This window comes from Protopterus annectens, chromosome 4.part0 (assembly GCF_019279795.1).
Source record: "Protopterus annectens isolate FY-2018-M chromosome 4.part0, PAN1.0, whole genome shotgun sequence".
NCBI classification, from domain to species: domain Eukaryota; kingdom Metazoa; phylum Chordata; order Ceratodontiformes; family Protopteridae; genus Protopterus; species Protopterus annectens.
The window spans coordinates 587,383,553-587,404,607 of record NC_056733.1 but is presented as its reverse complement, the minus strand read 5'-3'; the positions used below and the strand labels follow the sequence as shown (position 1 = coordinate 587,404,607).

The 21,055-nt window shown below is 42.3% G+C and overlaps 1 protein-coding gene across 2 annotated transcripts in view; it reads left to right on the top strand.

Moving 5' to 3' along the window:
• Positions 1-21,055, top strand: part of USP30 (ubiquitin specific peptidase 30) — an 811,144-nt gene that overhangs the window by 218,205 nt on the left and 571,884 nt on the right. For both annotated transcript variants that reach the window (XM_044068521.1, XM_044068522.1), the window contains exons 5-6: positions 4,777-4,875; positions 20,923-20,968. In XM_044068521.1, coding sequence (XP_043924456.1) covers positions 4,777-4,875; positions 20,923-20,968 — 145 coding nt within the window. The remainder of the gene's footprint in view (positions 1-4,776; positions 4,876-20,922; positions 20,969-21,055) is intronic.

Genomic DNA, 21,055 nt, shown 5'->3' with positions numbered 1-21,055 from the left:
GGTAGTAGTAGAGGGTTGTCTGTGTACATGAGACAGTTGCTACACTGTCTCAGGATGCCCATATCAACCAGACTGGCAGGAGAAAGTGTAGGAAGTTGTTCATCCATATTTGTCAAAATCAGAGGGAGAGAGGCCAGAGAGAGCTAAGAGGGTAAAGGGTGGACGGTCTAAAAGTAGTACTACTGGGTGATCACACAAGTGCTGCCAAGGGAAATTTGTAGCTGGAATACCTCACTAAGGGTTAAAAACAGTGCAGCTGTGGTGCGTGATGTGCAAACAAGCCCAGACCAGCTCAAACGTGAGGTTTAAGTACCACAAAAAATAGAAGATTCTAGTAACACAGAAATCTAGCCAATCCTGCTAGTCCCTGTTTTCTTTACCAATCAGCTTGTGCCAGACAAGGTCCAGGCAGCCCTGCTACTCTCACTAGTAGAGGATATAGGTAGGGTTGCCACCCCTCCGATTTTTTTCCGGACTATCCGGAAATCAAACTGATTCTCCGGTAGTCCGGAAAACAATGTACAAACTCCGGTATTCTGTTTCAAAAAGGAAACAGACTATCAGAGTTTGTAAATCGGCTGATTTACTGTGCTTTTTTTTTTTTTTTTTTTTTTTTTTTTTTTTTTTACAGAAAAGCATAGTAAATCAGCCGAAAGGAGACAGCAGGAACGGAAAAAGAGGCCGTTCCTTGTCGAGTGATGTCATCGTGACATCACAAAATGGGCAGAATGTGGACGGGGAGGGGTAGGATGGGCAGGGTTACTGATGACAAGAGGGATGTTGCTTTACTCTGGTTTTAGCCACGATGAACGGTGGCAACCCTAGATGTAGGCTCCTACGAACACAAGATGTCTGCCAGAAGCACAGAAGGCAAACACAAGATGGCTGCCAGAAACACAGAAGGCAAAAAAAAAAAAAAACGCTCTGGATACAGCAAACCTATATCCAGACTATGATGCTCAATTTAAGGGTTAAGAACACAGTAAAACTCACAAAAAAGCGCAGACTAACCACTTACAGACAAAAACAGAAATCACAGTATGAAAAATACAGTTAAACAATGATGAAATGCATTAAAATGGAGTTAAACAGTAATGATTTGCAGTAAATAGCAATGAAATACAATTAAACAGTAATGAAATGCAGTTAATCAGTAAATTGCTTTAAAATGGTGCAAATGTGATAAATTAGCTCACAATCACAACAATCTCAAATAGAGCAGCAATTCAGTAGAATACTGTCATCAATTTAATAAGGCTACCGGCAAGCAGTAACAAATGTGGCAAGCTACTGACAAGCAGTAACAAATGAAGCAAACCCAAATGCAGTTCAACACCAAAGCACAAGCTGCAAAATGAAGTAGGAAGAAGCACAATATTTTTTTTTTTAAGTAGAAAGTGAGGAGGCATAAGATAATTCAAGATTAAGAAGCTAAAGGGGTGGGCCGTCACAACTGATCTCACTGTAGTCAGTAGAATGAGCTGATGCAATGGGACTGGGAGGAGTGCCCAATATCAAATTTATAGTAGAGGCAAGCAAATCAAAAGCCACCAAGCTTTAAGACCATAACAAAAGTTGCGTGGGTGGGTAGGGATACAAGATCAGAACAGAGGTAGGGATTGAATTCACTAAGCCTAAAAAACAGTTGCACAGTTTAAACAGGTATGTAGCAAATATTGTTTTTTTTTTACCTTTGACAAACATTGTAAATTGGATGTAGCTCCAAAGCTTGTAACGTCTGCCTTGAAGGGTATCTTGTCATAATGCCACCCAAGGAAGAAGATAGCTTGGGATTCTATCCCTTCCAAAGAATTAGATGGATTGATGAAATAGGATGCGAAAGTCATGTACTTACCATAACGATGGATCATTTTCATCCTAGTCTGTCTGATGCAACATCTTCCCCTCAATCCTCCATCCTTTTATTTTAAGGTTCAGCCCTTTTTCTTCAAAAGTGTCATGCTTAAGTTCTAGTGATATGGCAATGGGGAAACTCATTTTGAGGCTAGGTAGGATGTAGAGCATTATGGGAAGGCAAAGTGTGGGACGTCAAGGGAGAGAGCACTGACAAAGGGCTGGAACAGATGTAAGGGGCAGCTCCAGTCCCAGGGCAGCCTTTTTGAAGGCTATAGTAATCTTAGAGTACTGGGACTTGTGTGACATGGACCTCCTCTGGATCATAGGTTCATAGGTTCATAGGTTCATACTAGGCTATCTGCCCGAGGGCATTTACAAGCCTAGCCCATAGTTTTGTGGCTTACGCCACCCCTTTAGTATGGGGAACTATACCCATTATTTTGCTGTGCCTCTGTTGAGCAGTGACACTGAGGTAATCCCTGGGGTATATCTGCGATCTCCCATCCATTGGTCAAGATTTCTCTTGAACAAGGCCAGCGAGGTGCTCTGCCTCACATATACCGGGATTTTATTCCACAGCATAGGGAGTCTTTGGGTGATGAATCTATCCCTCCAGCACGCCCTATTAATAGCCGTGTCGAGGTTTAAGTCTCCGCCCTTGTGGCTCTGACGGATCTAGATTTTTGAGGTGAAGCATATTCATCAAATCTGGGTTTGACATGGCCTTGTATGTTAGGCAAAGGTCACCTCTGAGCAGCGGTAGCGACTGAATAGAGCTGGAGTTCTTTCAGTCGGGCAGCATAGGACAGATGTTTGAGACCCTTTATCCTTTTGGTGAGGAACTTTTGTGGCCTCTCCAGCTGCTGCAAGTGTCGGGTCAGATACATTCGAATGGGGCATTGTACTCAATCATTGGTCTGATGAGTGATGAGTATAGGGAGACTATGACCTCCCTTGATCTAGATGAGAATCCCTTCATGATAAGGTGGGCAATGTAGAAGGTCTTCCTAACTACTTTAGCTACATGGGTGTCGAATGACAGACTACTATCAACCTGGGTCCCCAGGTCCCTGATAACTTCTTCTGTACTCAGTGGATTGCCACCTATTTGGTAGCTAGGGGTAACCTTGTTTTTCCCGAAGGGTATGACTATGCATTTTTGGCATTTAACTTTAGGCCATGGCTCTGGCACCAGTTATCCGCTTTCTGTGAGACCCTTCTGAAGGATATCTGTGTCAGATGTGTTTTCTACTATGGCGCCCAGTTTGCAGTCATCTGCAAACTTTGTCAGCCATAACCCTCCTGTGTTTGCTTGTACTGAAAAGTAGATGCCAAACAAGAGTGGGCCCAGGACTGAGCCCTGTGGTACACCACTTGTGACAGGCTTTGAGTCTGACATGGCGCCAACAACTCTGACCCTGTGGGTTCTGTCACTCAGCCAGTTTGCAACCCATCTTGTGATGTATGGGTTAACATTTAAGCTGATGAGTTTTTCAATGATACCCAGTGGGGTATTGTATCAAAGGCCTTCGCCAGATCGAGGTAGGCTGTATGGACTGCCTTTCCTCATCAATGGCTTTGGTGACTGTTTCAAAAAGTCAACCAAGTTTAGAAGGCATGATCTGCCTTTGACAAAGCCAAACTGGGATGGATCCAAAGTCTGCAAATTCCTATGTCTTTATTTATGAGGTCCATTATGATCCTCTCCATGGCTTTGCAGATAAGGCTTGTCAAGCTAATGGGCCGGTAATTTCCAGGGTCGGTGGAGGCACTGCCTTTGTGAAGTGGGACCACAGTTGCAGTGCGCCACTCCTGGCACGTATCCAGAGGTAAGACTATGATTAAACAGCTGTCCTAGCTGTGGGTTTAATTCCTCGTTGAGTTCGTGGAGCACACAGCCGGGGACACCATCAGGTCCCATGGATGCTGTGTTTTTTGCTTTGGAGAGAGCAGTTCTCACTTGGGCGTTGGAGATGTTTGGGGGGCTCGATGGAGACAGAGCCCACCTTTCCACTGTGGGCAATGATGTATTTAACCTGGACATTTCAGTGATGGTACAATCTTTAAGTAATTTGGTAATTAAAAAAACAGTATAAGAATTGTTGTGATTAACTTAATATTTTTGGTTAGAGTGTAGTTAAAAAATAAAGAAGGGGTGAATGATGTTTATTTTATTTGTTTTAGAAGTTTTGACTCAAAAAATCTGCATATTGGTCAGGAAAGCAAGGAGGGGATAGGCTGAGGGTCAGTCTTGTGTATGGTCACTGAGTGGACTCAGTCACCCTTACTATCTCCCTTTTAGCTTTCATAGGCATCTTTGAAAAGATAGGATGGATGTTATGTTTAATGACACTGCAGACTGCAATGGCTGGTTGCACCAAGGGGTGAGTTACAGCACTCAGTCACAAGTACAGACTACCAGAAAAGCTTTACAGGATGCTACTTGGATAATTGCCTGGACTGGATGTAGAGAATAATTAATTGAAAAGACATGTCCAGTTTGATGTGGTTTACATACTTGTTTGCTGAATAGGTTTCAATGCTATAAAGAATTCCCATTCAACGTTAGATGCAATGAAAGAATAGTATTGTAATAACAATGTTTAATAAATGGTTGGTTGCAATATTAAAAAAAAAAAAAAAAAAAAAAAAGGGGCAGCTCCAGTCCCATTATTATTATTGGATGGATTAGAATGAAAAGGATCCATTGTTAGAGTAAGTACATAACTTTCGTTTTTATTTACCAACTTGCAAATTGAGTCAGTTAGCCTTGCTGTGGTTAAAAAAAATCTCTGTTTACATTCCCAACTAGTTCATCAAGGACAGCAATGATGTGCATACTTTAGTTGTCCTAACATAGACTAGTGGCATTATGCTGGTTACACAGCATAAGTGATATTTCTGTCTTGTTGCTTTTAGGATGCTCACGAACTGTTTCATGTGCTTACTTCTTCACTAGAAGATGAGAAGGATCAACAGTCACGGGTCACAAATCTGTTTGATGTTCTCTCATTAGAAGTAAGTGTTGCAGATTGTACATTCCATCTTTCACCTTTGTATACTCCATGTAACCGTATGAGTCTAACACTGCACTGTCACAAATTACAGTAGACCTGTCAGGGCAGAGACAGAGCTGAGAGATCTCTGAGGCATCCAGTGCTTGGTCTGGTAGTTTCTCACATTGTGTTACGTGCTTGTATTGTCCACATGTATCCAAAATAGAAATAGTGACCTGTAGCAAGAAATGATTTAAGATGGACTTTGGTTGCATTATTTATAGCTTCAAAAGTCGTACTCATTTCTAAGTCAGTTACTTAGTGTAGTGAAACAAGTTGTGACTCATCAGGACTGCAGATCAGAACTTATAGTAAAATGTCTTCCCCTTAACCGTCTATTTCACTGATTGGTGGCTGTGCAGATCTAAATGTTAAAGGTTACTTGCCTGCCATTTTGTTTGTTTGTTTTAGAGAAAGCACTATTTTCCTTTCATCCTTGCAGTTCAACTACTGCTGCACACCTGTAGCTGATAAACATCCATTCTGTTACTCTTTCTAGATAGGGACATCAGCACCACCTACCTTGGCATGCAAGCAGTGCTTTCACTAGAGATATATATATGCTGCTGAGTACTGCAGACTCCTAATTAATATAGTAGTCAGGGAAGAAGAATTAGCTTTCAGGAAACCCTGTTGGGAAGACATGTATGTGCTAAAATTTAATGTAAGTCAATGAAAAAGAGACCAGTCGGTATAATGGTTAATATCTTTGCCTCCCATGTGTAAGGTACAAGGTTCAGTCTGATCTCTGGCCAATGCTGAATGTTTCCGCCTCAAGCTCACCCAATAATGGAGTTGTGGGCAGCAACACAGATTCTAGATGGTGCCTATATGGAGAAGAGTTGTGTAGACCAACCACTTTGGGCATCAACTACGGTGCACAGTATTCTCAAGACAGGAGAACATGGCTCACAGATTGCATGCCATGTCAGGGCTAGCTACCCGATGGTGTAGAAATTGTCTCTACGTGATTCGATTGTGTTGACTGATGTCACCAAAACTAGGCATTGGTATTTACCAGTGATAAGTGGGTAGAAGAACCGTCCTACTCCCACATATGCCAGGGACCCATGTTAACAGTAGGGGGGGGCTGTCCCTATTGGCCATTGTGTGCCTGCCATAAAGGCCAGAAGTCCTGGGTCAATAAGTTGCCTAGCTTGTGTTACCTGGTATAGCTCTGTTGAGCAAAAGATGGACTTAAAAAACAAACTTGACAAACATGGACTAAGAATTGCTGCACTCTGTGTAGGTTTACTGACAGGATGGAGCTTGGAAGTGGATGAGATGATGATAAGGGGGAAGCTGGGTATCCTGTGTATCCAAGACACAACCAAGCCATTTGGCTTGGAATCCAGAGTCTACTACTCAGGAGGAGGACAGACTAGAAATGGTGTGGGAATTATGGTGAGGGAGAGGCTTCAGAAGACAGTGAGGGATATCATCAGAATTAGTGATATACTGGAGTCTGATTGCCGTAGTCTAAGTATAGGGCACTATTCATAATCTCAGCGTATGCCCCATAACAGGGTTGTGATAGTGAGGAAAAGAGTGCATTCCGGCAGCAGTTGCAGGACCTGCTAGATAAAGCAGGCCATCATAAATTGATGTTGATAATAGGTGATCTGAATGCACATATCAGGACAAACAGAGTAGGAAATAAGGACTGCCTGCGTCTACATGGGAAGGACAACAGGAATAAAGGAGAGGCCACTTTAGGCTTCTTTCTGGCTAATGGCTTGATGGTGGCCAACACATGGTTCAGCAAGAGAGAGAGTTATAAGATCACATACAATAATGGTCAACTTGCAACTCTGGCAGGCTTTCTCCTAGTAAGAAAAGGACATTGGGGTAGAATCAGTGATTGCAAAGTCATCCCTAGAGAAGCAGTCTGCCAACAGCATAAACCACTAGTTGCCGCAATAATGTGCAAGCATGGCCAAAGAAAGCTCTGTCAACAGAGAACAGGATGAAAGTCTGGAAACTGACTGGTGAGAATGCACTGAAGTTCAAGGAATTACTCAGGGCTCAAGCATCCCAGGAAGAAGAGGAAATGGATGGAGTTGTAGAAGAATGGCACTGCCTCAAAGCATGTGTGAGGACTATGTATGCAAAACAAGTATGGAAATAAGGTACCTAAGGGAAGCTGCTGGTTGAATGCAGAAGTCCAGGAAGTCATCAAAAGAAAAAGAGTGCAGAAAAATGTGGGAGATAGAAAAGATGGGACCAGGATAGGAAGGAATACTGGTTGGCTAACAAAGAGGCTAAGAGAGAAGTTGCAGTAGCAAAGAACAAGGCATCAGTGGCACTCTGCCAGCTTCTGGAAACTGACTTGGTAGGTGGCACAAAAAAACTCTTATTAGTTTGCAAGGTAAAGAACAGAATGATGAAGATAGTCAAGCACCCTTCATAAGGGTTGCCAGCAACAACCTGCTTCCCAGTCCACAGGACATCAAAGGCAGATGGAAGGAGCACTTCCAACAGCTTCTGAATGAAGAAAACCCCTCACAAGCTATTCTATCCAAGACACAGCCTACAATGAAAGAAGAGGAGGAGCCCGCCGTAGAAGAAATAAGAACAGCACTAAGAAAAATGAAGTCAGGGAAAGCAGTAGGCTCAGATGAGGTCACTGCAGATATGATCAGGATGTTGGCTAAGATACAATGGCTCAGACAACAGTAATTAGGAAGGTTTGTTGCCAAGCTTAGGGAGCCTATAACAAGGAAAATAATCAGATTGTGCTTTATCTAGTAAGATACAGGTATTAGAAGTATTTCAAAAAATTTATAAAAATCTGTACAATGCAGCTAACTGTGGAAATCAAGAAAAAGTACAAATGGAAATGTTTATGGAAGAATTAAATATGCCACGGTTAGAGGTAGACAAGGTTCAGTTACTCTCAGTTAAGATAGGAAGAGATGAGATAAAAATGGTGATGTATAACTAATCAACAGGAAAGTCCCTGGGAATAGATCATATTCCTGTAGTAGTTTGGAAGCTAAGAGGAAAGAAAGTGATAAATATTTGGAAGGTTTTGTTTAACAGTATTTTAAAAGGAGGAGAAACTCTAGCATCCTGGAGGAAAGCGGCGGTAGTTGTAATACCTAAAGATGGTTAAGACCCATTAAATCCAGCTTCATACAGGCCCATTTAGATTCTAAACCATGATTATAAAGTGTTTGTCTGTAATGGCTAAGAGAAGGTAAAGGTGATGCCAAATTTGATAGATATGGATCAGTGTGGTTTTTCTGGAGGAGAAGCAAACATTTGACCACATTATTAGAACAATGATGATCCACAAGGAAACAAAATATAAGAAATACCACTATTGCTGTTGGGTCTTGATACAGAGAGAGAGCATTCAAAAGAGTAAGCTAGGATTTTATGAGGAGGGCACTGGAAACCTTTGCATTCCCTGATAAAATTGTAAGGTTGATTAGGAGGATATTAGGGGGATCGGAGGTGAAAATGGAAGTGTGTGTGTCTGTGAGTGTGGGGGGGGGGGGTCCTCTCTGATAAGTTTTACTTGAGCAGAAGAACCAGGCAGGAGTGCCCTCTTTCCCCTTTGTTGTTTGCATTATATTTAAAACCACTGGCAAAGAAAATAAGGGACTTGGAAATTCAAGGATATAATTAGTATGGTAGTCATGAAAAGTTGGCCTTATTTGCAGATGGTATTATTTTATACCTGATAAAACCAGAAAAGGACATTTCGTAATGGTTGACTAATAATGACTGGACATGTTAAAAGTGATGTATAATGTTTGCAGTTGGGTTGGCACAGTTTAAAATGTATAATGTTTGCAATTAAATTATGGTTTGTTCAGTTATATAAATGTAACATGGCCTGTTTTATACGTGATATCTTAATAAAGCTGTTTCTTGTTTTAAAAAGGACATTTCAGTGTTCTGGAACATTCTGAGACAGTTACAAGTCTTTTTAAGAAACAAAATTAATGAAGATAAAATAAAACAAAGGCAGTAGCTGTAAACTATGTACCCACACACAAATTGGTTCAGCAATATCCATATTTATGGCGACATGAAAAAAATGAAGTACTTAGGACTATGGATTAAAAAGGATTCTGTTATGGCAGCTAAGGATATGTCGGAAAAGACTAAACAAAAGATAATACAAAAACTGAGGAATTGGAAATTCTGCTTTATGGATATGGATAGCAAGATGCAAACAGTGAAAATGTTTTTGGTCCTTTTAGTTTTATATACAGGTCAGGCATACTTGTTTTAGCAAACAGGAGGAGTTGTGAATAGGAATTAATAGAAAGTTGAAGGATTTTATCTGGAAGGGAAAGAGGGCAAGAGTCAAATATGATAAGTTGATCCTTCCAATAAAACAAGGTGGTTTGGGATTACCAGATTTGAATGGGTATTTCAGAGCTACACAAGTAAAGCTCCTACACATAGCACAAGCAGAAAGCTATAATTCAAAGTGGAAAGGGAGTTCAAGAAACAATGAGAGACTGTGATTTTGGATGCAGATCCTTAAGGAGAATAATGATAACCATGCAAAATATTATGCTCATAAAGTAGTAGAAAGTATTCTAAGAACTAAGCCAACACAGGAATGGAAAAAGCTGATTCTGCCAATAGGGATGAGTGCAATTAGGGGTGCAGAGAATAAGTAAGAGGGAGCTGGAATTTACTAGAGAAAACTGGCAAAAGAACCCAGGGTATTGGGAAATAATAATTAGAGAGAGAAAGGTAATAGAATGGGAAGAGGCCAAGAATTCATTTGAACTGCAGGCTAGAGATTGCATTCCCTGTCCAGGATCGATATTAGAGCAAAGGCAAAGATAAAGAAAATAGGGTATCCTAAGCAAAAGACCAGCACTGGTAGAGTTTTTATCAGAGTCTAGAACAGAAACTGCTGTTAAGAAGGGATAATTAGTAGGACATATAAAATACTGCATGATAACTATAGGAATTAATCAGAAAAGGTTAGAAAGGATTGGTAGGAGAGGCTGAATAAGCAATTCACAAAGAAACATTGGGGGATATATGTATGGCTTACAAATATGCAACAAAGTCTAGATGATTTAGGATATTTGCTTGAAAGTGTTTCCATAGGAAGCCAAAGAATTTTTACTCAGGTAGATTGCAAATGTTGGAGGTGTGATGGGAAAGAAAGAAGTAATTGAGAACATGTTTTTTGGGAGTGTAATGCGTTGGCAGATTTTAAAATTCTCTGCAGACTACTCTGTCAGAAGTACTGGGTGAGCAAATTGGTGTAACTAAGGAAATTATTATTTTTTTTTTTTGAGCTGTGATACAGAATCAGAATTGCCTAGACATATTAAGGCCTTGCTGAGTTTAATTCTATTGGCTTGCTAAAAAGTAACTACTATCAATGGAAATTAAAGTCAAAACCAACTGTACTAGAAGCAGTGACTATAGTAACAGAGAGAAAACAACTGGAAGTGGGATCTTTAGAAAAGGGTAGGAATAAACTACATAGAAAAAGATGGGAATTGTGGGAACAGTGCATGCAGAATAATGTTCTGGAAGAGGAATGAGGTTTAAGGGAAAGCAGGAATTGAACGAGCTTTGTAATATTTGAATGACAACAACTAGTGATGTCTAATTAGTTTGCCGCTGAAAATAATGTCAGTATGGTTTGTTTTCATTTATATAAATGTATGATTGCCTATATCGTAAGTGATAATTTAATAAAGATGTTGCTTGTTTAAATAAAAGATGTTTGGTGAGATACAGGAGAAATGGCTCCTGATGGTACTCATAGCAATATGGAGAAAAAAGCATATCCCACATGACTAGAAAATAAACACACTAATGCCAGTATAGAAGAAAAAAGATAAACTCCACAACTGTGGGCATTGCAGAGGTGTCAGACTCCTGTCACACAGCATGAACATTCTGGAGATGGTGAGGGATAAGCAAAAATGCAGTCGTAGAAAGTAAAATGGGAGATGAGCAGTTTAATTCAGATCAGGTTGCAGCACAACTGACCCAATGTTTGCAGTGAGAGAGTTGAGAAGAAGCAACAAGTGAGGAAAGGGTCCAACTGGGCATTCCTAGACTTGGGGAAAGCATATGACAAGGTCACAAGAAAGCTAATTTGAGCAGTCCTGAGTGGTTTTAAGTCCCAGAAACACTGGTAGAATTAGTGCAGACTATGTACAAGGACCCAATGACTGAAGTACAAACAGTGTTCGGACAGTGGGGATGGGTGTGTATCATTGTTCAGCTCTGAGCTTAGTGCTTTTCACACTGGTGATTAGCAAAGAGGTTGGAGCAAACAGATCAAAAAAGTTGCTGTATGCAGACAATGTGGCATGACAGGCAGACTTTGAGCAAGAATGTCAACAAAAGGTTGGTGGAAAACTGAGATAGAAGGGAAGATAGTGTAACAAGTTGACAGCTGCAAATATCATGGGGGTTGAGGAAAAAGGTAGTATGAATAAGAAGGTCAGAGCTAGAATAAAAAGGCTGCAGCCAACTGGTACAGAGGCTCAGGGGGTAGTGTATGACAAAAAAAAAGTAAAGGCAGAGCAGTTGAGGAAGCTAGAGTTAATGAAGACAAAGTGCCTAAGAGGGATGGTTGGTTGCAGATCGTAGGACAAAGAAATGAGGGCATCTGAGCAGAAGCCAAAGTAGCTCCAATTGCAGAGAAGGTCAAAGAGAACAGATTACTGTGGTTTGGGCATATGTACAGAAAAGCAGAAGGCAATCTGATGACGAAGATTTGGGATAGAGAGGAAGTGGGTAAGAAGAAACAAGGACGTCTAGCAAAGAGGTGGATGGATTGTGTGATAGAAGATCTGTGACAGTCAGGCATGCTTGTTAAAGAAGGTAGGAGAGTGGCACTGAATTGCAAGGGATGGCAACAGGTGACACACCCCAACCCATTTAGAAAATGGGAAAAAGGGGGATAATGATGATGATGAAATTAATGCATATGTACTTAATAGTAGGGTCTGAGGAAAAGTACATATAGGGATGTGGCACAGATAAGTATGAGGAAGAAAGAAATCTGTCCTTGACCATCTCTTCTAAATTCAGTGATGTAGTGCAGTGTGATTGGCTTATGGCAGAGATTAGTTGGGTACTGGGTTATAGAGTTATGTTCGTGGACCAAAAGGCGACATTATGTCAATCTTTCTGTGAGTAGGCCACTAGTAAGACTACATTTACTAGGCTGGTGGTGGAGACAAGAGCTCTCACTTATGACACTTTAGAACTGAATTAGATGAGAATCCCTTGCTTTTGGGGCATTCACAGCAGGAAGCCGGGGGGCCAACCACAACCTTTTTTAGGCAAGATTCAAATGACAAATTCAGCAGCGTTACAGGTACAAGCATGCAAAATCTGAGGGTAATGCTACTCAGTGCTAGAAGTCTAAACCTCAAAATGCATTCACTCGAGGCACTCCTTAAAATGGAGAACATCGACATCTGTGCAGTGAGAGAGACCTGGTTCAAGGCTCCAGAAAGCACCCCTGTATTACCAGGCTATAATTCATACTACACCTTTCGGCCACCTAACCTGAACCGAAACACTAAAGGCGGAGGCGTGCCCATATTCATTAAGGATATCCACACCTCCAGGCTAGTTGCTCAGCATAATCCATCCGAGATGATCCAAGTGCAACTAACTCTGGGCGAGATCACAATCCAAATTGTAACTTGCTACAGATCCCCCACCATGCCCCAATATTCCCACTCCTCATTTCTTGATGCACTGGAAAATATTAGGGTACAACCCAACACCCTAATAATGGGTGATTTCAACTACTTCACCATTAACTGGGAAAACTACTCACGTACCAACTCTTTTGCTCAACGTTTTCTGGAATTCATAAATTCCAATGCCTTGGATCAACTTATCCACACCCACCACCAGGGGCAGCAATATCCTAGACCTGGTCATTACCAACATGGGTGACAGGTGTTCCACACCAGAGGTCAATTCCTCGTTGGTCAGATCCAGCCACAAGCTAATCACCCTAGAAATCCACATCCCGCCCCCACCCCCCCCATTAGGGAAACCACCGTAAAAGATTTCTCCAAAGCCAACTTCACGCTTCTTAAGACAGAAGTGGCAAACTTAACGACACCCATGCAGATGGACAATAGAGGTACGACTGCTGAATCCTACACAAATGCACTTTATAAGCACTTAGACGAGTGCATGGATCATGCTATCTCTAACAGAACCAAGATGTTATCCTCCACAAAAAGGAAGCCAATCTGGTGGTCCCTTGCCATAAACAAACTCTACAACAGAAGAAAGAAACTGTTGCAAGAAAGAGTAAAATCCCGTGATTGGAGGAACTCCCTGGTCAGCCTCAGTAAGAAGCTGAGATCCCTCATAAAATCCTCCAAAGCTAGTTACGAAAACAAAATTGCCACTGATTCTAAAGACAACCACAAAGCATTCTATAGCTATGTCAAGAAACTCAATGGCAACACTCAGATCTGCTCTGAGTTACAGCACAATGGCACTAAGTATACAGAACCAACTGATATTGCCAACATCCTGGCAGATAGGTTCAGTGCTAACTTTACCCCCCTCTCACCCCCTAAAGGACCCATCTGTATACCGGAAGAATGCAATGTTCGTGTAATCACGGCTGCACAGGTAAAAACCACACTCTGCAAAGCCAAGAACACAGCATCCATGGGACCTGACAGCATCCCAGGCTGCATTCTACTTGAACTACAGAATGAACTGGCACCTCACCTAAGCACTATGTTCAATCATAGCCTCACCTCAGGCTTTGTGCCCACTGAATGGCGCACAGCAACGGTTATCCCACTCCACAAAGGTGGAGCCACCACGGACCCCGGGAACTACTGCCCCATTAGCCTAACGAGCCTGGTCTGCATGGCCATGGAATGTATCATCATGGAACTTCTAAACAAAAACATTGGTAATCTCCAAACTCTGGACCCCACCGAGTTCGGGTTTGTAAAAGGCAGATCATGTCTCCTAAACCTGATAGACTTCTTTGAAGCAGTTACTAAAGCCGTAGATGAGGGTAAGGTGGTTCACACACCCTATCTAGATCTCGCCAAGGCTTTTGACACCATCCCCCACTCTGGAATTATAGATAAACTCACTAAATTAGGTATAAATTCCAATGTCACAAGATGGTTTGCCAACTGGCTCACTGACAGAACCCACACTGTGAAAGTAGCAGACTTCAAATCTGACTTCAGACCATTGACAAGTGGAGTACCACAGGGTTCAGTCCTGCATCCTCTCCTGTTTGGTATCTACTTTTCTGAAGTACAGGCTAACACAGAAGGTCTTTGGCTAATGAAGTTTGCAGATGACTGCAAACTAGGAGTCATAATTGAAACTCCTAATGATGTGGACATCCTACAAAAGGGCCTCACTGAGACAGATGCCTGGTGTCAAAGCCATGGCCTCAAGCTCAATGCCAAAAAGTGCATTGTCATCCCCTTTGGTAAAAACTCAGTACCCATGTGCTACCACATAGGTGGTAGTCTGCTTAACACCGAAAGTGTGATGAGACCTTGGGACACAGGTGGACGGTAGTCTCTCCTTTGATAATTACATCACCACAGTAGTCAGGAAATCCTTCTACATGGCACACCTCATCACAAAAGGTTTCTCATCCAGGAAAAAAGAGGTCATTGTTCCCCTCTACTTGTCACTCATTAGACCCATTATAGAGTACAACGCCCCTTTTGTTATGTACCTCACAAGACATCTACAACAACTGGAAAGGCCGCAAAAATACCTCACAAAGAGGATTACCGGCCTCAAACAGATGCCCTATGCAGACCGTCTCAAAAAACTCTAGCTTTACTCCATCGCATGTCCCCTACTCAGAGGCGATCTCTGCCTAACATACAAAGCTATGTCAAACCCAGAACTGTTAAACATGCTCCACTTAAAGAAATCCCAATCCCTCCGAGCTACACGCTGTAGAGACCTAAACCTTGTCACCACAATAAACAGAACATGCTGGAGGGATAGATTCCTGTCCCAGAGACTTTCCATACTCTGGAACAAACTACCTATGTATATCAAACAAAGCTCCTCATTAGCACTCTTCAAGAAAAATCTTGATGATTTTGGGAAGTAGGAAATTCACCCCAGGGATCACCTCTGTGGCTCTGCTCGACAGGGGCACAGGAAAATAATTTTCTTGGGTGGCAAAAGACAGGGTATCTTTTTGGTTAGGCTTATATAGGCCCTAGGGCCAATAGCCTAGTTACCTACCTATGAACAGACAAAAATAGACAAAGTGTGTTACATATGTGGAGATGGAATGCAGCATGTTTTCAGGATGTTGTTGATATGGGAACATTTACTAAGCATGGCTGCCCACATTACATATATTGCATGCTAACCACTGTTCCAGACCAGCTGTGGTGTATTAAGGCATAGTAAACTAATCAGAATCCTGGTTTGCTCACAGTATGTTGGTCCCATTCAATATGTTGGTCACATTCTTCTCTGTCTTTTTATGATATTAGAGGTATGAAGCAAAGAATAACTGAGACTGTAACTGGATTACCCAGATGTTCAAAATTTCATCATTGCTGCAGTGTAACCTAAGCTATATGTGTTATAACCTGCACAGTAGATAACAGCTGTCCAGCTTCCAAAGCTTAAGTGCACCTTCTGCATACCCAGACCATTGGCAGCCTTCAAAGCTTTCATTCTAGTTGAAATAGTAGGGCTAGAATTCTGAAAAAAGACAAAGTTCAGTAAATAAAAATTCATTGGCCATATTGTGCAACAAAAAATATGCAAAAAATAAGGGGGGTGGAGGGGAAGGTGTGTACTATTACAGCAGTGATCATTCAAACATCTACTGTTATGCTAAGTTTGATCACTGCTGCAGTAACCTAAGCTGTATGGGCAGATTACCATAGCTTACAGGGTTTCGAAGGAGAAAGGATGGGGGTTCAAGTGGCCTTGGAGAATGGTCGTAGCAAAGCTAATTTTAGACCTGGAAAAGCACTCTAGTTTTTAGTGCTTTATGAAAGTATGTATAGATGACCAAATTTCTGCCTGTAAAATACTTTGAGTTCACCCCTTTCCAAAATATTACTGATTAAACCATATGTGGAGTACAGTGTGCTATAATTCTGCCTGGAATTGACTTGTTATGGGAAGTGTAACAAAAAGAAATAACATTGAACATCCATTTGGAAATAGTCTGCTTTGATACAGATTGTCCTTTTTTCTTTCCTTCTTATGAAATGGATAACTGATCAGTGTTTCTGAAGATTTTAGTTCTGTCAAGATAATACTGTCTGTGGACATCTAGTATATTACATATCTTTTTCTCTCATTTTTAGGTTCTGGAAAAAACAGAGAATCTGTTGTTATGGCAAGTTTACTTACACAGTTCTTTCTGGGGACATTTAGAGAAGAGCATATTAAACGGCAAGTTTACTTACACAGTTCTTTCTGGGGACATTTAGAGAAGAGCATATTAAACGGCTGAAGAGGGATGGGGTATGAACAGGGGCAGAAAGACGTCGGTTTGTGAACTTCACAGAAAGGGAGGGAGTGGGGCCATGAAATGGAATTGCTGTATTGTTTGAAGTCAAATGGTGTGTGGACTTAAGAAAGGACTGAGGAAGGAGAGCATATAGCTGATAACTGGAAGGGATAGGATTCAGGTCTGAGTTACAAACTTATTTACAGAAGAGGGGATGACTCACTGAAAACAACTGCAGAAGGTGGATGAGGTCCTGAGCTTTGGATGGGTGGAAGTGGGTAAAGTGAAGAGGGTGAGAAGTTATAGCATCATAGGAGGTTACTAGGCTAATGGCCCTGGGGCCCTTACAAGCCTAGCCAAGAGTTTATCCCAAAAATGAAACCTCGGTCAGCACCTGTTGCCCCTGTCAATGAGGGACAAAGGTGGAACCCGTGGGACAAACTTATGGTTTCCCATCCACCCCTCAAGATTGCATTTGAAAGAGGGCCAGTGCGGTACCCTGTTTGACATGTATGGGAAGTCTATTCCAGAGATGGGGCAGCCTCTGGGAGACAAACCTATCTCTCCATCAGGTTTTGTTGATGTCACATATTAGACTTAGGCCTATCGAGCGGGTAATGCGTGAGGAGTTAGACTTACGGATGCTGAGCATCTCTAGTAGGGCAGGGTCTGATATTGCTTTGTAGGCGAGACACAGATCACCTCTAAGCAATCTGTATGATACTGAGTAGAGTGATAGTGATTTAAGCCTGCCCACATAGGATAGGTGTTGGAGGCCATGGATTCTCTTTGTGAGGTATTTCTGTGGCCTTTCCAGTTGGTGCAGGTGTTTGGAGAGGTACATACCAAATGGGGCATTATACTCAATCATAGGTCTAATAAGGGAGGAGTAAAGAGAGGTAATAACCTCCTTTTTATGGATGCAATCCCTTTACTTATAAGATGAACCAAGTAAAAGGCTTTTCTGACCACAGCCACCACATGATGGTCGAATGTGAGATTGTTGTCAACCTGAATACCCAGGTCTCTCACCACAGGTTGTGTGCTTATGAGGGTTTCCATTGATGTGGTAATCAGTAGGGGCTGTGTTTTTGCCGAATGGTATGATAATACTTTTTTTTTGTGTTTAACTTAAGGCCATGACTTTGGCACCAGTTATTTGTAGCTGTGAGACCCACTTGCAGTATGATAACATCAATTGGGGAGTCAATGACAGCACCCAACTTACAGTCATCCGCAAACTTGGTCAGCCACAGACCCTTTGTCCTTGCCTGGACCTCTAAGAAGTATATGCCAGATAGTAGGGGTCCCAGAACAGATCCCTGGGGAACACCACTAGTGACGGGTCTGCTGTCGGAGGTGGCAGCACCTGTTTTGACCTTGTGGGTCCTTATTTGTGAGCCAGTTGGCCACCCATCTGACTAGATAAGGATTAACACCAAGTTGTGTTAGCTTTTCGATGATGCCCGAGTGGGGGATTTTGTCAAAGGCCTTGGCCAGGTCAAGGTAAGCTGTATGTACTGACTTTCTCCTCATCCAGGGCCTTGATGACTGTCTCAAAGAAGTCAACTAGGTTCACTATGCAAGATCTGCCCCTAACAAATCCAAATTGGGTGGAGTTGAGTGCTTGGAGATAGCCCATGTCCTTGTTTATGAGATCCATAATAATATGCTCCATGACTTTACAGATCAGACTTGTTAAGCTGGTGGGGCGATAGTTTCCTGGGTCAGTAGTGGCACCACCTTTGTGCAAAGGGATGACAATGGCAGTTCTCCATTGTGCTGGAATGAAGCCTGTAGTTAGGCTGTGGTTGAATAGGGTGCTCAATGGCGAAGCTAGTTCTTGCTGGAGATGGTGAAGAATACAGCCTGGGATACTATCAGGTCCCATGGAAACTGTGTTCTTTGCCTTGGATAGGGCCTTTAACACTTGGTCTACAGAGATGTGAGGTATGGGGCAAGTATCGGAGATGTTGACTGGGTCTTTGGGGGGGGGGTGATAAGGGGGTGAAGTTTGCGCTGAACCTATCAGCCAGCGGTTGGCTAAGTCAGCAGGATCAGTGTAAGTGGTATCATTAGGTACTAGTTCAGAACAAACTTTGGCTTTGCCATGGAGGTTCCAAACGTAACTGAAGAAGGACTTGTGGTTTTCCTTTGTTTTGGAGGCTAGTTTCAACTCATAATTGGCTTTGGAGGTTTTCACTAGTAATCTAATTTGTTTGTTGAGGCAGAGGAGGGAGTTTTTCCGATTTGGAATTTGTTCACTTTTATCCTTGGACAACAGTTTCTTCCTTTTGTTGTAAAGCCTGTTGATAGAGGATACCCACCAGACAGGTTTGCGTTCTCTTGAGGAGCAGATTTTAGTTCTTTTGGGTATGGCTAAGTTCATGCTATTGTACAAGTGCTTGTATACTGCACTGAAGTACTGTTCAGCATAGTTGTCTGCATTATCTGGGGGGGGGGGGGTGAAGATGCTGGTACCCTCCCTTAGGAGGTTGTAGTCAGCTTTTGAGAAGTTTTTTAGCTTGGTTATGGCTGGGGAGGGGTTGGGTGGCATAGAAACTTCGAATGAGACAGACCGATGATCTGATCTCACCAGGGAAGAACATACTATGGGAGTGGTGCAGTGGTTTCCCGTGTTGGTGAGAACTGAGTCCAGTATGTTATCTCCCCTTGTGGGGGATAAGACCAGCTGATCTAGTGCATTAGAACTGATGAAGTCAAGGAATCGTTGGGTGAGTGCATTAGTGCAGGAATAGTCCAACCAGTCTATGGTTGGGTAGGTGAAGTCACCAAGGATCAGGGTGTTAGGGGGTACCTTGATGGAGTCAAGTAGGTCCAGGTAGGAGGTGTGGGTGTCCTGACACATGGAGGGGAGTCTGTAGCTGGCTATAACTTAGATGGGTGTCTTGTCCACCTGTCAGTTGTACCTGGAGTAATTCCAGTGCATCATGTTGATAAACCAGTCTGGAGGTGTGCCTGCTCTTAATGAAGATAGAGACTCCACCCCCCTTAGTCTTTCCAACCTCATTTTGGGGTCTGAAGGTCTGGAATGAGGTATAGCCTGGTAAAGTAGGGGTGCTCTCTGCAGCCTTGAACCAAGTTTCCGTAACTGCACAGACATTGGCGTCTTCCAGTGTGAGGAGAGCCTCCAGGGAGTGCATTTTCAGATTAAGACTCCTACCATTTAGCAGCATGATATTCAATTTGCTTTTTGACAGATCTTTTATGTTGGAAGATTTGTCTTTGGGACACAGCCTTAAAAAGGCACAATGGGGGAGGCAAGAACTTTGGCCAAGATATGGAACCCTAAGGGTGACAGGTTGAGGCCATCTGTGGCAAAGCATTGTGGCCTGTCAGCCATGTCATTCCAGCCAGACAGATACTACATCCCCTTAGAAAGACCAGAAACTAAGCCAATTGTTGAAGTCAAACATTTTTTGTTGGTGGTATTGTGGTATCATTCTTGGTGAAGGTAGGATGCTGCTTAGGGCTGGGGTCATATCTGCCTGGAGCACATACTCTGAGAGCTCAATCATGTCTCTCTTCATATAGTCCAGAGAGGTATGTCTCAAGTCAGTCACACCAACATGGACAATGACAGAGTCATACTTGTACCTGTTATGGAGAGACTTGAGTGCATGTGTGATGTGGCTGATTCTAGCTCCTGACAAACAACTGACTGTGACCTTCTCCTTGTTGAGCCTGGTGAGGAGGACATCCATGCGTCTCACTGTTGAGTCACCAGTGACTAGTATGTTTGGTTTATTGTTATGCCTTATGGGCTGCATCGGTTTATTGTTTTGCCTAACGGGCTGTGTTTGTGAGACACTGGTGCGTTGACTACTGTGGGATTTGATTGGTGGTGTGTGTGGAATGTTTGTGTGAATGTGTTTTGGGGGTCTCTGTTGTTTAGGTGAGTTTTTATTGAGGACCCCTGCATAGGTGGGTGTGTGGCTCTATGATGTGGGTGGTGTGGTGCTTATACTGGCAATCTCCTCTTTGTCAGGAGTGGTGTGAAAGAGCATGGATTCCAGCTTACTGATGTAGCTCCATCTCTTGCAAGTAGAAAAATTATGTGCTAGGAGAAGGGGACTGTCTGTGAACATAAGGCAGTTGCTATACTGTCTCAGTATGCCCGTGTCGACCGGCTGGCAGGAGAAACTGATGAGAATTATCCAGACATAGTGCTCTGAATACTTGGCGGACTTAAGGAGAACAGGGTTTGATAAGGGATTGTCTACAAAAACATAAATGTAAAATAAATGGCCTGAAGTACAAGTGCTACAACCAAAACTAAGATGCTTAGAATATTAATCAGGCTACTAACAAGCAGTAATAAGTGCAGAATAAGAGCATTTGTACACTTAAGAGCACACAGAACAGCAAACTAAGGTAATAAGGTAGAAGACAGTTAAGTAAGAGCAGCTGAATAAAATATAATTTATACTGGAGTAGGGTAGATTTTGTACACCAGTCTGTTCCTCTGTATGCATGAATACATGTCTTAACATACTTTAACACAATGTTTTCTCTTCTGTTTAGAATCAGCCAGAAGTAGATCAGAAGAAGTTAAGATGTAGAAGTCGAGGTAACCTTATTTTAATATTTTAAAACTGATCAATATTTGTCAACTTTACTATGGATTGCCTAATTTAATAGCTTCTTCTCATTTCCA